The 12,886-nt window shown below is 49.0% G+C and overlaps 1 protein-coding gene across 4 annotated transcripts in view; it reads left to right on the forward strand.

Annotated features, from left to right (window-relative positions):
• The window catches only part of MTIF2 (mitochondrial translational initiation factor 2), a 46,507-nt gene extending 34,401 nt beyond the window's left edge, over positions 1-12,106 (forward strand). For all 4 annotated transcript variants that reach the window (XM_054022459.1, XM_054022457.1, XM_054022460.1 and 1 more), the window contains 4 exons: positions 2,407-2,547; positions 3,943-4,107; positions 4,436-4,576; positions 11,495-12,106. In XM_054022459.1, the coding sequence (XP_053878434.1) occupies positions 2,407-2,547; positions 3,943-4,107; positions 4,436-4,576; positions 11,495-11,664 (617 nt within the window). In that variant the 3' untranslated portion in view covers positions 11,665-12,106. The remainder of the gene's footprint in view (positions 1-2,406; positions 2,548-3,942; positions 4,108-4,435; positions 4,577-11,494) is intronic.
• The last annotated feature ends 780 nt before the right edge of the window (positions 12,107-12,886 follow it).

Consider the following 12,886-nt stretch of genomic DNA (forward strand, 5'->3'; position numbering starts at 1 on the left):
TCATCCCATCATCTGGATTATGAATAAAGATGTTGAACAAAACCGGCCCCAGGACTGACCCCGGTGCACTCCCTTGCCAACTAGATGTGGAGCCGTTGATCACTACCTGTTGAGCCCGATGATCTAGCCAGCTTTCTATCCACCTTATAGTCCATTCATCCAGCCCATACTTCTTTAACTTGCTGGCAAGAGTACTGTGGTAGACCATATCAAAAGCTTTGCTAAAGTCAAAGAATAACATGTCCACTACTTTCACCTCATCCACAGAGCCAGTTATCTCATCATAGATGGCAACAACTGTACTGCCTCTGCTACCTACAGCAAGGCACCAACCACAGCACTGAAGCCCGTGGCACAGAGTACTTTGGTATGGTCCATTTTGGCACAGGGTATGCCCATATTGAGACCTATCCCTGTGGTATGTACTACCCACCTCCTTGTCACTGACTGAGGTATTGACTATAGTAGATGTAGGACTCTGTATCAGCTCTGATGCATGGCACGGAGACACCTTTCAGTGGGGCAGATGTTAGACTCTCCTTACAGAGAGGCTATGGGATGTCATTGCTAAATCAACCTCAGTGGTGATCCCAAGACAAGGCACAGCTGACAGAACTTCCCCTCTGCTGGAAAAGATAAATTTCTTTTCCTCTCAGAGCTCACCCAAAGTTTCTCTCTAAGGGAGTTTCCAACTTTCACATCAATCAGTTGATTCATCTCCCTGTGTTCTTCCCTTGTCTATTCCAGGTGAAATAAACCTCCATATATTTGAAGTCATCAGAGCATTGCTCTTTTATTTGGATAGGACCAATCCATTCCTGTGCACACCTGTTCTGGACTCTTTTTGGCATTCACTGAAAGGATTATATCATTGAGTGGGTCTTGACTATTTCAGGACTTGTTATGATTTGGCTAAGAAAGATCCCCCTGGACGTATTAAAACTGAAGCAGCCTCTGCAGCATATTTGATTAACATCTGCATAGGAAGCAACATGGAACTCAATCTATACATCTACCACGTGCTATTCCCTGGCACAAGCGCCCAGATTGGATGCTAGCTTTGGTATGGCAGTCCTGCAATCTGTATTAAAGTAGAACTCCTGCTGCCTAGCTACCGGTAAATGGGCAACTGTTTGTTAGTCACCAAGAGTGGAATCTGTGGACAATCACTTAAACAGTTACCCTACAATACCTGTGGTTCTTTGTGTTATCCACAGATTCCACACACACCCTTTCATCCCTGCTAATTGGAGACCTGCTCCTGAGATTCTTGTTGGTGAAGGAACTGAGATGTGCACCCCGCTTTTAATACACTTGGCTGCAGGGAGCAAGCGAGTGTTCAAGGCACAGGGGCAGCCGCAACAGACATTGCTATTCAAAAGAATCCAGTCTTGTGCATGTGGGCTGCATGCACCCCTAGAGTGGAATCTGTATGAAAATGTCTTAAATAACCACAGTTCTTACCAGAGTAAGAAAACACTCTGTTCCAGTCCTAAAATTAAGCACTGGCTTGTAATCTTTTGAGGAAGAACTTCCTGAAGGAAATGGTTGTTTATGAAAATTAACGTAAGCATAACTTAATGACTACAATAAATTTAAAGTATTGTGTTACTCTGAAAAGTTACTATGTAAGTATGGCATATTCTTACTCAGAAGAACTGCTTCCTGGGTCTACTCAGAGGCTATCTGCTTACTTTGTTAAGAAATGTATTTTTACTACTGTCAGCCCTGGCGAACCAGCAACTATGGGCTTGTCTTCTGGTTCATACCTTAGCAACAGAATTGCTAACTAAAGCACTGATCCTGCAAAGACTTAAGCAGGTGAGTAACTTTGAGGAATCCTACTGAAACTGTGTGTGTAAACACATAACTCACATGCTCAAGTATTTGCAGGATCGAGCCCTAAATTCCAGTGGCAGGACTATCTGTGTAGACTCAGTCTGCAAAAATGCCATCAGTTATATCAACTCAACTCCATTGGCAATAGTGTTCCATTGGTAGAGCTGAGGCCATGCAGAATCTTTATTGATGATGATGCAAGAGCCAGGAAGAACCCAGCTTGACTTTAATATCCCAGGCTGAATATGCAGGGCTCACGGTATTTGTAAAACTAAGCAAACTTGATCTGAAAATCATTGAGACGTAACAAACATTGACCCCCCTCCTTTCCCCAATGATGTTGCGTTCCGTCACTTTTCAGAATAGAACACCACACTTTCAAGTTTGTGCAGTATGTTCAGCTGTCTCTTCTGTATGCTAAAAAGAATAATGCACCAGATATTTTTTGTTGATATTGTACAATCTAGAATTCCCATGTAGCAGCATTTGTCTTTTGTTTGTTATAATTTTGATACTTGTTTATTCTGATTTTACAATGCCTAGTAATAGAACATTTGATCTATTTAGGTGATGTACATGGTTCCACTGAGGCCATTCTAAACATTCTGGACAGCTATAATGCCGACGATGAATGTGAATTGGATGTGATCCATTTTGGAGTAGGGGATGTCAGTGAAAATGACATAAATCTTGCTGAAACATTTAAGGGTAAAGTATAAATTTAGACAGTGATCTTACAATCAGTATGAAATCCTTTATTTTTATGTTTCATACACATTTACATTGATTGTATTGCTAATTAATTATTACACAGGGAAACAAAAACTGAAAGCACAGCTACCCTGTTCATTTGATAAAAAATGGTTTACTTTCACAGAAAAATAAATAAATAAATACTAGTATCTGTGCAAAAGAGGTATCCTGCTAGAAATCTAGTGAAAATGCAAGTAATGTAGAGAAAGGTATACACAATACTATATTGTCTATAATGTGGTAGACAATACCTGCGAACTTGTGTGTTGGAGACAGTGCTCTAGATTTGAGCCCTTATTCTGGTTGCCTTACGCTGCTTCAGCAGTGGAAAGCAGCCAGAAAAATGGCTTAACCAGATCCCAGAGGATTTTTTTGTGCAGGGGAGTCCTGGTGTGGGAGGGGGTTGGCCAGCATTGTGGTTCCTGTTGTAACCTCCCCCTAGCCCAGGGGACATGGCTGCAGTGCCTCTATGCCTGTTAGATCCCCAGTTGCTGGAACTGCCCTGGGCCATAGCTGGGAGTAAATTAGAACCTCCTTCAGACTGCTCTGATTTATGCTGGAGACCAAGATAAGGAGCTGGCCTTTTCTGGACCCAAGATAAGTAGCTCCCTTTCAATCCTGCTCCTTTATATAGCATATTGCTCAGCCAGATCACAGGATCTGACTATCTATCTATCTATCTATCTGATTGTCTCTCTAAATTCCTAGATGCTACAAAGTGGCTGAGGTAATATCTTTAACTGGACCATCTTCTGTTGGGGAGAGAGACAAGCTTTTGAGCCACATAGAGCTCTTTTTCAAAGATGGTCCCATTTAAGATGTTACCTCATCCATCTTGTCTCTAATATCCTGGGACTGACATGGCTACAACTACACTGATCTAGGGACAGTATTTTGTGGGGGTTTCCATTGAAGCAACTCTTCTTAAAGTAAGAGCATTGTTGGAGGTGCTTAGTGTACATGCAGTGATCTCTGATTTTAAAAACGGATGGAAAAGTTAAAATGGGGAAACTATAAAATTTCCTTTTTGCTATCAGTAATGTTGCTTTTACTAGCGCTCAATTTCAGGATATCTTGACTCCTGATTCTAAAAAGTGTTCTTTAAAAAAGGAAGAGAAAAGAGGATTATAATTTACATTAGTAAATGTGAAAATCTCAACCCAAGTAAAGCAAACACTTTTCAGTTGTTAAGTACAGACTGTGCTAAGAATAAAATATTACATGAATATTCCAGGATAGCCTGTGCAAGCTCATCTCCAAACGTTTTCACTTACTGCTTGAAAAACAAAGAAGTTCCTGTACCTGGAGTGTTTATATTTAATAATCAGCTATGGTGGTTTTATCTGTCAGGTGTCATATATGGATTCAATGTGAATGCAAACAAATCTATTCAGCAGCTGGCTGCTAAAAAGGGAATAAAGATTAAATTTCACAATATTATCTACCATCTTATTGACGATTTGAAAGATGAGTTGAGCAGCAAATTGCCCCCATCTGTAGAAGAACATATAATAGGTAAGTTTTCACTGGAAAAGGTAAATATTGCCTTGAAAAACTAGACCTTTCTTGTGGGGTAGGGAAAATATTTTGCTGCTCTGGGGTGGGCCTTGATTTAAAATGGTATGTTGAGGAAATACACAAATCTCATTCTCCAGGATAGCTTTCCCACTATACTGGATTGCATAGAATTCCTCTGCAGTTATTCTCCTCAATACACAGCAGCAGAATGTTTAGAAGACTAAAGTTTTGATAGCAATGACGAGCACAGCAAAGCATAGCATTCATTACTGGTGGAGTTTGTATTACATTCCCTTGCACTTAATCCTTCCATTTCTTTCCGTAGGGGAGGCCTCTGTTCTCGCTACCTTCTGTGTCACAGTAGGAAAAAGCAAGGTTCCAGTGGCTGGCTGCCGAGTACAGAAGGGGCAGTTTGACAGAAAGTTGAAGTTTAAACTAATTCGTAACAGAGATGTTATTTGGAAAGGTAAAACTGCTATCAAAACATTTATCCACACTGATATTCTACTACACATACATGCTCACCATTGGAGTTAGATTGTTAGGCCCAGGCTATATCCTCTGATCTATACAGGCAATGGAAGTCAATGAAAATGTTGTATCTGAAGGTGGAATTTTCTTCTTAAAAAGTTGTTCAATCACCTTAATACACTATTTACAGTAGACTTCACCTAAAAAGGACGTCTAGTTCCTGCAAAGCTTGTTTCTTCTTCGAGTGATTGTTCACGTCCATTACACATTAGGTGTACACGCACTGCGTGCACGGACATCGGAAACTTTTTCCCTTAGCGGCTCCCGTCGGGCCAGCAGGGCCCCCCCCCTCCCGCCAGAGCGGCGCCCCACTCTAGGGTACATATATATCCCTGCAGGCCCGACCCCCTTCAGTTCCGGCGGCGTTGGAACAACTCTGTCTCTCATCTGAGAGTGTCCCTTAGCATAGTCATTAGTGTTATCTTCACAGTTATCAGCTCTTAGTTGTTAGTGTTAAGCTTAGCAGTTAACAGTTCTTTAGAGTGCTTAAGTTCAGTGGTAGGAGTTTGGTCAACCCCGGCACCGGCCCTGGGCGGCGGGGCATGCCGCACGCCCAAGGCTTCAAGGCTTGTGCCACGTGCCGTAAGCCTCTGCCATTAAGCGACCCTCATGACTCGTGTCTCTGTTGCCTGGGGAAAACACACCAAAAGGAGCACTGCAAGATCTGTAAGGCCTTTAAGCCCAGGACTAAGAAAGAAAGAGACTTTCGCCTTAAGCAGCTGCTCATGGAGACAGCGTTACAGCCCTCCACTTCGACAGCACCGTCTGCCTCGGTGCGGAGTGCCCCGGCATCGGTCAGGGACCCGGCGCCGGCGGGACACCAGAAGCCCACGGCACCGACTCAGCGAGGGCACCTCCGGCATTGGTCGTCTTTGCCGCCGAAATCTAAGGGCCAACCCAAGGCCCGAGGACGCTCCCCGCATAAGAGGGCAGCGCCCGCAAAGACCTCGAGTGCACCTAAGGCCATTATGGCCCTGGCACAGGTCCCGGTGTCAGTGGCTCCGGCGCCGAAAGGCCCATCGAGCCCTGGGATAGGCGCGTCGAGTGAGGAGGAAGGGCTGGAGGAGCTCTTGGAACAGCCCTCCACTCCGGACACATTTGAGGCAGCAAAGGACCTCATTGAATATCCGTTGACGGCCCTCCCCAGACTAAGGACGCTCCGCTGCGACTGCCATCCAGAGGCAAGCTGGTGATGGTGCGCCCATCATGGTCGCCATCTCCGCACCGTTCATGGCATCGGTCCTGGTCGAGCTCCGCCTCAATGGACTCCCGGTTGCCCTCCACACAGAGAGCTCCACAGCCGTCGGGCCTCAATAAGAGGCAGGCACCGACCCAGCAGTCATGCTCGAGTTGGCACCGGGACGTGTCAGATACACGATCCCAAAGACTGACCACCCGTAGTCGTTCCCGGTCCCGTGGTCACCGGTACTGATCCAGGTCCAGATCGGTGAGGCGATACTCCAGATCCCGGTCGCGGAGGCACTACTCTCCAACCCCGGACCGGCACCGTTCCACGGCACCGCTGTGGCCTTCCAGATCACCGTCTGTAGTGTCGGAGACTGACTCGGGCCGGTACGGCGGATATGCCCACAGGGCACTGGCCAGTAGAGACTACGAAGCCTCTTGGCATCCTCAATGGGGCCAGCAGGGTCAATGGCTATTCTGGACACCTTGGGCCTACCACCAGCAAGGCCCCCCGTCCGGGGCCTCGAGCTCGGGGCCATCAGGGCATCGGTCCCGCTCCCCGCGGTACCGCCCGCCCTCTCGCAAGGAGGCGACAATCTCCAGACCGCAGGAGTGTGAAGGAGTGAACTCGGCACCGAGCACAGTGCCGTCTCAGTCCCACACCATGGGACAGGCTCCTGAGGAGCAACCAATCGGTGAAGGGCAGGAAGGCGAAGATGGGCAAAAGGCCCCGACCTCTTCCTCCTCACCGGACGAAGCCGTAGCGGGTACAACAGTGTCTGGTCCTCCCCCGATTGATCTTCGGGCGCACCAGGACCTGCTCCGCCGTGTAGCCCTCAATCTGGGCTTGCAGGCTGAGGAGACGGTAGAGCAAGAGGACCCTATGGTCGACATCCTGAGCCCGGAGGGCCCCTCCAGAATCCCTCTCCCACTTATAAGAACGGTCCAGTCTAACTACAAGACGGTATGGCAAACACCGGTCTCCAGTGCACCAACTGCAAAAGGCATGGAGAGGAAATACTTCGCCCCATCTAAAGGGTTTGACTTCCTCTTTTCACAACCGTCTCCCTGTTCGCTGGTGGTCTCTGCGGTCAACGAACGAGAGAGTCATGGCCAACAAGCCCCAGCGCCCAAGGCCAAGGAGGCGAAATGCTTGGACTTGTTCGGGAGGAAGGTCTACTCGTCTGGGGGCCTACAGTTGAGGATCGCTAATCAGCAAGCGATTCTGAACAGACACAACTTTAATTCTTGGACATCAGTCTCCAAGTTTAAAGAATCCCTGCCTCCGGATGCACAACCAGAGTTCACGGCCCTAGTGGACGAAGGGATGGCGGTGGCCAGAACCTTGTTACAGGCCTCCCTTGACTCCGCCGACGCAGCTGCTAGGACAATCGCGTCAGGGGTAGTGATGAGATGCTCGGCATGGTTGCAGGCTTCCGGCCTTCCGCCAGAGGTGCAGACCACCCTGCAGGACCTTCCGTTTGAAGGGTCAGGCTTGTTTTCGGACCAAACGGATGCCAGGCTACATAGCCTTAAGGACTCGCGAGCGACCCTCAAGTCGTTGGGAATGCATACCCCAGTGACACAGAGGAAACCCTTTAAGCCCCAGCCACCACAGAGGCAGTACCACCCTCGTCCTCGCCACGAACCGTACTGCCGTCGTGGCAGAGATAACAGGCGGAGACATAACAATACGCCTAACCAAGGCCAAGGCAAGCTGCAGCCAAGAAGTAAACCAGGCTTTTGAAGCTGCGCTCGAGGACGGCGTACCACATTCCATTCCAGATCCACCTCTACGTTTCAGGGACCACCTCGCCTATTTCTACCGTGCATGGTCACGCATAACATCGGACCGATGGATCCTGCACACGGTGGAGGCGGGCTATACCCTTCAGTTCTCCTCGCCCCCTCCCTTCCACCCCCCTTCCCTCTTCAGGGACCCTTCTCACAAGCAACTCCTCATGCAAGAGGTGCAGACCCTCCTCGCAGTGGGAGCAGTGGAAGAGGTTCCACCAGACCTAAGGGGAAAAGGATTCTACTCCAGGTATTTCCTGATTCCCAAGGCAAAAGGGGGCCTCCGTCCCATTTTGGACCTACGCAAACTAAACAAGTTCCTAGTCAGAACGCGTTTCCGTATGGTCTCCCTTGGAACTATTATCCCATCCCTGGATCCGGGGAATTGGTACGCTGCCCTCGATATGAAAGATGCGTATTTTCACATCGCCATCCGCCCGGCCCTCCGGCGGTTCCTGCGCTTCACCATCAACCAACACCATTTTCAATTTACGGTCCTGCCATTCGGCCTAGCAACAGCCCCACGAGTGTTCACGAAATGCATGTCCGTGGTGGCAGCCTTTCTTCGGAAAAGAAGGATGCGTGTACTTGGACGACTGGCTTCTTGCAGGCAGGTCGGAGGCAGAGGTCCGCTCCCACGTGACGCTGGCCCTACAGGTGTTCGGCAGGCTCGGCCTACTGGTCAATGTGCCCAAGTCCACGCTAACTCCCACGCAGAAACTGGACTTCATAGGTGCAGTCCTGGACTCGGTGACAGCGCGGGCAAGTCTTCCAGAGTCGCGGTTCTTGGCCATTCAAAGGGTCGTAAGCTCCGTCCAGCAATTTCCCACGACTACAGCAAGGTGCTGCATGCAACTCCTGGGGCACATGGCAGCCTGCACACACGTAGTCAGACATGCCCGCCTGAGGCTCAGGCCGTTGCAGTTGTGGTTAGCCCTATTAGGATAATAGTTCCAAGGGAGACCCCTTGGATCTGGTGGTGACGATCCCGGCTCGGGTGTTGAGCTCCCTCCGCTGGTGGCTCGATCAACAGCAGGTTTGCGAAGGGATCCCCTTTACTGCCCCACAACCCACTCTGACGTTAGTAACAGATGCATCGGACCTGGGTTGGGGGGTGCACCTGGGGGAGCTGCGGCCCCAGGGTTTGTTGTCCAGGGAAGACAGGTTGCTTCACAGCAATCTGAAGGAGCGGAGGGCGGTTCGCCTCGCCTGTCAGACCTTTCACGCCACCATAGAAGGTCACAGCATGTCAGTTCTGACGGACAACACTACCGCCATGTTCTATATAAACAAGCAGGGCGGGTCCCGGTCCTCTCCCCTCTGTCACGAGGCACTCCGCTTATGGGACTTCTGTATAGCCCATTCGATCCACCTAATCGCAACATATCTCCCAGGGGTCCAAAACAGGTTAGCAGACCGCCTCAGCCGATCCTACCACATGCACGAATGGGCTTTGAGGCGGGACGTCCTGCATTCAATCTTCCGGAGGTGGGGGTTTCCCTGGGTGGATCTCTTTGCCACCAAGGACCACAGACAATGCCCTCAGTTTTGCTCTTTCCAGAACCTCAGCCTGGGATCGTTGGTGGATGCCTTCGCGATTCCGTGGGGAGGGAGCCTGAGCCTTCCCTCCATTCCCACTCATCCACAAGGTCCTCCTCAAGGCCCGCAGGGACAAGGCGACAATTATCCTCATCGCCCCAGTGTGGCCACGACAACATTGGTTCACGACCCTGCTGGAATTGTCCATAGCCAACCCGATTGCCATCCCCCTCCATCGCGACCTCGTCACACAGGACAGGGGTCGCCTGCTTCACCCGAACCTACCGTCACTACATCTCACAGCGTGGTATCTCTCTGGCTGAACGATGCGGACCACAGGTGCTCCCACCAGGTCCAGCAAATTCTCCTTCGTAGTAGGAAACCCTCCACGAGAGCGACCTACTTGGCCAAGTGGAAGAGGTTCTCCCACTGCCTCATCGCATACAGCCTCTGCAGGCCTCAGTCCCATCAATTCTGGACTACTTACTGCACCTCAAGCATCAAGGGCTCACCCCCGCCTCAAGTAAGGTGCATCTGGCTGCCATATCGACCTGGTCCTAACTAAGCTCATGGGGCCCCCCTTCGAGCCCCTGGCCTCTTGCTCCCTCATGCACCTGTCATGGAAGGTGGCGTTTCTCGTGGCCATCACATCGGCCAGGAGGGTATCGGAATTGAGAGCCCTCACTTCGGAACCCCCTTATACTGTTTTTCATAAGAATAAGGTGCAACTAAGGCCGCACCCTAAATTCGTCCCAAAAGTGGTCTCACACTTTCACATGGGGCAAGACATTTGTCTACCAGTGTTCTTCCCTAAGCCCCATATGGACCCTAGCCACCGCAGCCTGCATACTCTCTATGTCCGTAGGGCCTTGGCATTTTATCTGGAATGGACCAGGTCATTCCGCGAAACACCTCAGCTGTTCATTGCCATTGCGGAACGAATGAGAGGCCTACCTATCTCGACGCAACGCTTGTCAGCATGGATTGTGCGTTGCATACGCACGTGCTATGAGCTATCCAACGTACCAGACCCAGAGATCCTGGCTCACTTGACTAGGGCCCAAGCGTCCTCGGCGGCTTTCTTGGCGCGGGTTCCGATCCAGGAAATCTGTAAAGCAGCCACCTGCCTCGTCCGTGCATACGTTCACAGCCCACTACGCGATCCATCATCAGACCAGAGAGGACGCAGTGGTCGGAAGGGCTGTGCTTCAATCAATTGTACCTTGACTCCTACCCGCCTCCAATGGTAAGCTTGTGAGTCACCTAATGTGTAATGGACGTGAACAATCACTCGAAGAAGAAAAACTGTTACTTACCTTCTGTAACTGTTGTTCTTAGAGATGTGGTGTTCACGTCCATTACACTTCCCACCCTCCTTCCCCTCTGTCGGAGTCACCGGCAAGAAGGAACCGAAGGGGGTCGGGCCTGCAGGGATATATATACCCTAGAGCGGGGCGCCGCTCTGGCGGGAGGGGGAGCCCTGCTTGCCCAACGGGAGCCACTAAGGGAAAAAGTTTCCGATGTCCGTGCACGCGGCGCGCGTACACCTAATGTGTAATGGACGTGAACAACACATCTCGAAGAACAACAGTTACAGAAGGTAAGTAACCGTTTTTTTCTTGCTTAAGCAATACATCCAGAATTGGTTTTGGACAGACATTTTCTTGACCAATCATCCTGGTGTTCATAGATGCCAACTCCGTGGGTGCTTCGCAGCTGGAGCACCCATGGGGAAAAATTTAGTGGTTGCTCTGCACCCACCAGCAGCCAAGCTCCCCGCCCTCCCCGCCTCTTCCCAAGCGCGCCGCATCCCAGCTCCTCTGCCTACCTCCCAGCGTTTGCCGCCACAAAACAGCTGTAGCACGCTCTGGGAGGGAGGGGAGAGGAGCGGGTTCAGGGGAGGAGGCAGAGAAAAGGCCGGGGTGGGTATTTGGGGAAGGAGTCTAATAGCGGCAGAGAGGAGACCGGGACTTTGGGGAAGGGGTTGGAATGGGGACTGAGCAGGTGTGGAGTCGGGGCGGGGGGCGTGGGGGTCGAGCACTCACTGGTGCCATTAGAAGTTGGCGCCTATGCTGGTGGTCCCTCCCAATAAGAAACTTCCACATGCTCTGAACCCCTGACAGCAGTCTGTGTAGGAAGGAGATAGATCAATTAAACTTTGAAAGGAGTAGCACCTGATTTTCAGAACGTGTAAATTATGGAGGTTCAGCATCACTAAAAATCAGAACCTTCTTGCATGGGCCTTGCCATGTAGTTTTTTTGCGGGGAGGAGGTTGTTTGTTTCAAGTCCACGTTAGTCTTTATATTGGATCTATTTTTTCCATTCTCTCTCTAGGATTTTTAACTTCACTGAAGCACCATAAAGACGATGTCCAGGTAATAAAAACTGGCATGGATTGTGGCCTCAGTTTGGATAAGAACATAGAGTTCAATATTGGAGATGAAATTATCTGCTATGAAGAAAAGAAAGTTGAACGGACAATTTCATGGGATTCAGGATTTTAAATAATTTTATTTCACTTGAATGTGATGGAGAAAAGGCCTTCCATTATTCCTGATCATCTTTACAGAATGTTCTCATAAAGACACTTAAAGTGGCTTGTAGTGTAAGAATTCTTTGGGTTCTTAACAGGAGTGCCAACAGCTGATATTTCAAAAGTAAAAGGATTTGTTTCAGGGGCTATGAATGACAGGGCTGGGTTCCTCAGTTCTGCAGGATTGTGCCAGCTTTGTAGACCCGTAAGATCACAGGAAAGCATGGGAGCCAGCATGGCAGTGTTAACTCCTTGGATGTTTCAGATATGAGTAAATAGTACCTTTTTAGGAAGGAAAAGAGTATTTCAAGTCACTGTAATACTGTTTGTATTGGTAACAGTTTGGTTGATAGAAATAATTCAACTGTTAAAATATTATCTGAAAAGAATAAAATGGCTAGACAAACACAGAAGGAACTATTGATGTACTGTCACTACAGCCTTTGAGAAAACAAGTGACTTTATGTGAAAGGTTTGGCATTCATTTCAAGAGGTTTCCAGCGCATCATCAAGGATCTACAACCTATCCTGAAGGATGATCCCTCACTCTCACAGATCTTGGGAGACAGGCCAGTCCTCACTTACAGACAGCCCCCCTACCTGAAGCAAATACTCACTAGCAACCACACACCACACAACAAAAACACTAACCCAGGAGCCTATCCTTGCAACAAAGCCCATTGCCAACTCTGTCCACATATCTATTCAGGGGACACCATCATAGGACCTAATCACATCAGCCACACTATCAGAGGCTCGTTCACCTGCGTATCTACCAATGTGATATGCCATCATGTGCCAGCAATGCCCCTCTACCATGTACATTGGCCAAAACAGACAGTCTCTACGCAAAAGAATAAATGGACACAAATCAGACGTCAAGAATTATAACATGGAAAAACCAGTCAGAGAACACTTCAACTTCCCTGGTCACTTGTTTACAGACCTCAAAGTCACAATACTCCAACAAAAAAACTTCAAAAACAGACTCCAATGAGAAACTGTGTACAGATGTGGTCTCATCTCAAAAAAGTTATAATGGCATTAGAAAAGGTTCAGAGAAGGGCAACTAAAATGATTAGGGGTTTGGAACAGGTCCCATGTGAGGAGAGATTAAAGAGGATAGGACTTTTCAGCTTGGAAAAGAGGATACATGGTAGAGGTAGTGCTTGTCCTATTTGTTTTTTTTAATG

Source organism: Malaclemys terrapin, chromosome 3, assembly GCF_027887155.1.
Source record: "Malaclemys terrapin pileata isolate rMalTer1 chromosome 3, rMalTer1.hap1, whole genome shotgun sequence".
Lineage (NCBI taxonomy): Eukaryota > Metazoa > Chordata > Testudines > Emydidae > Malaclemys > Malaclemys terrapin.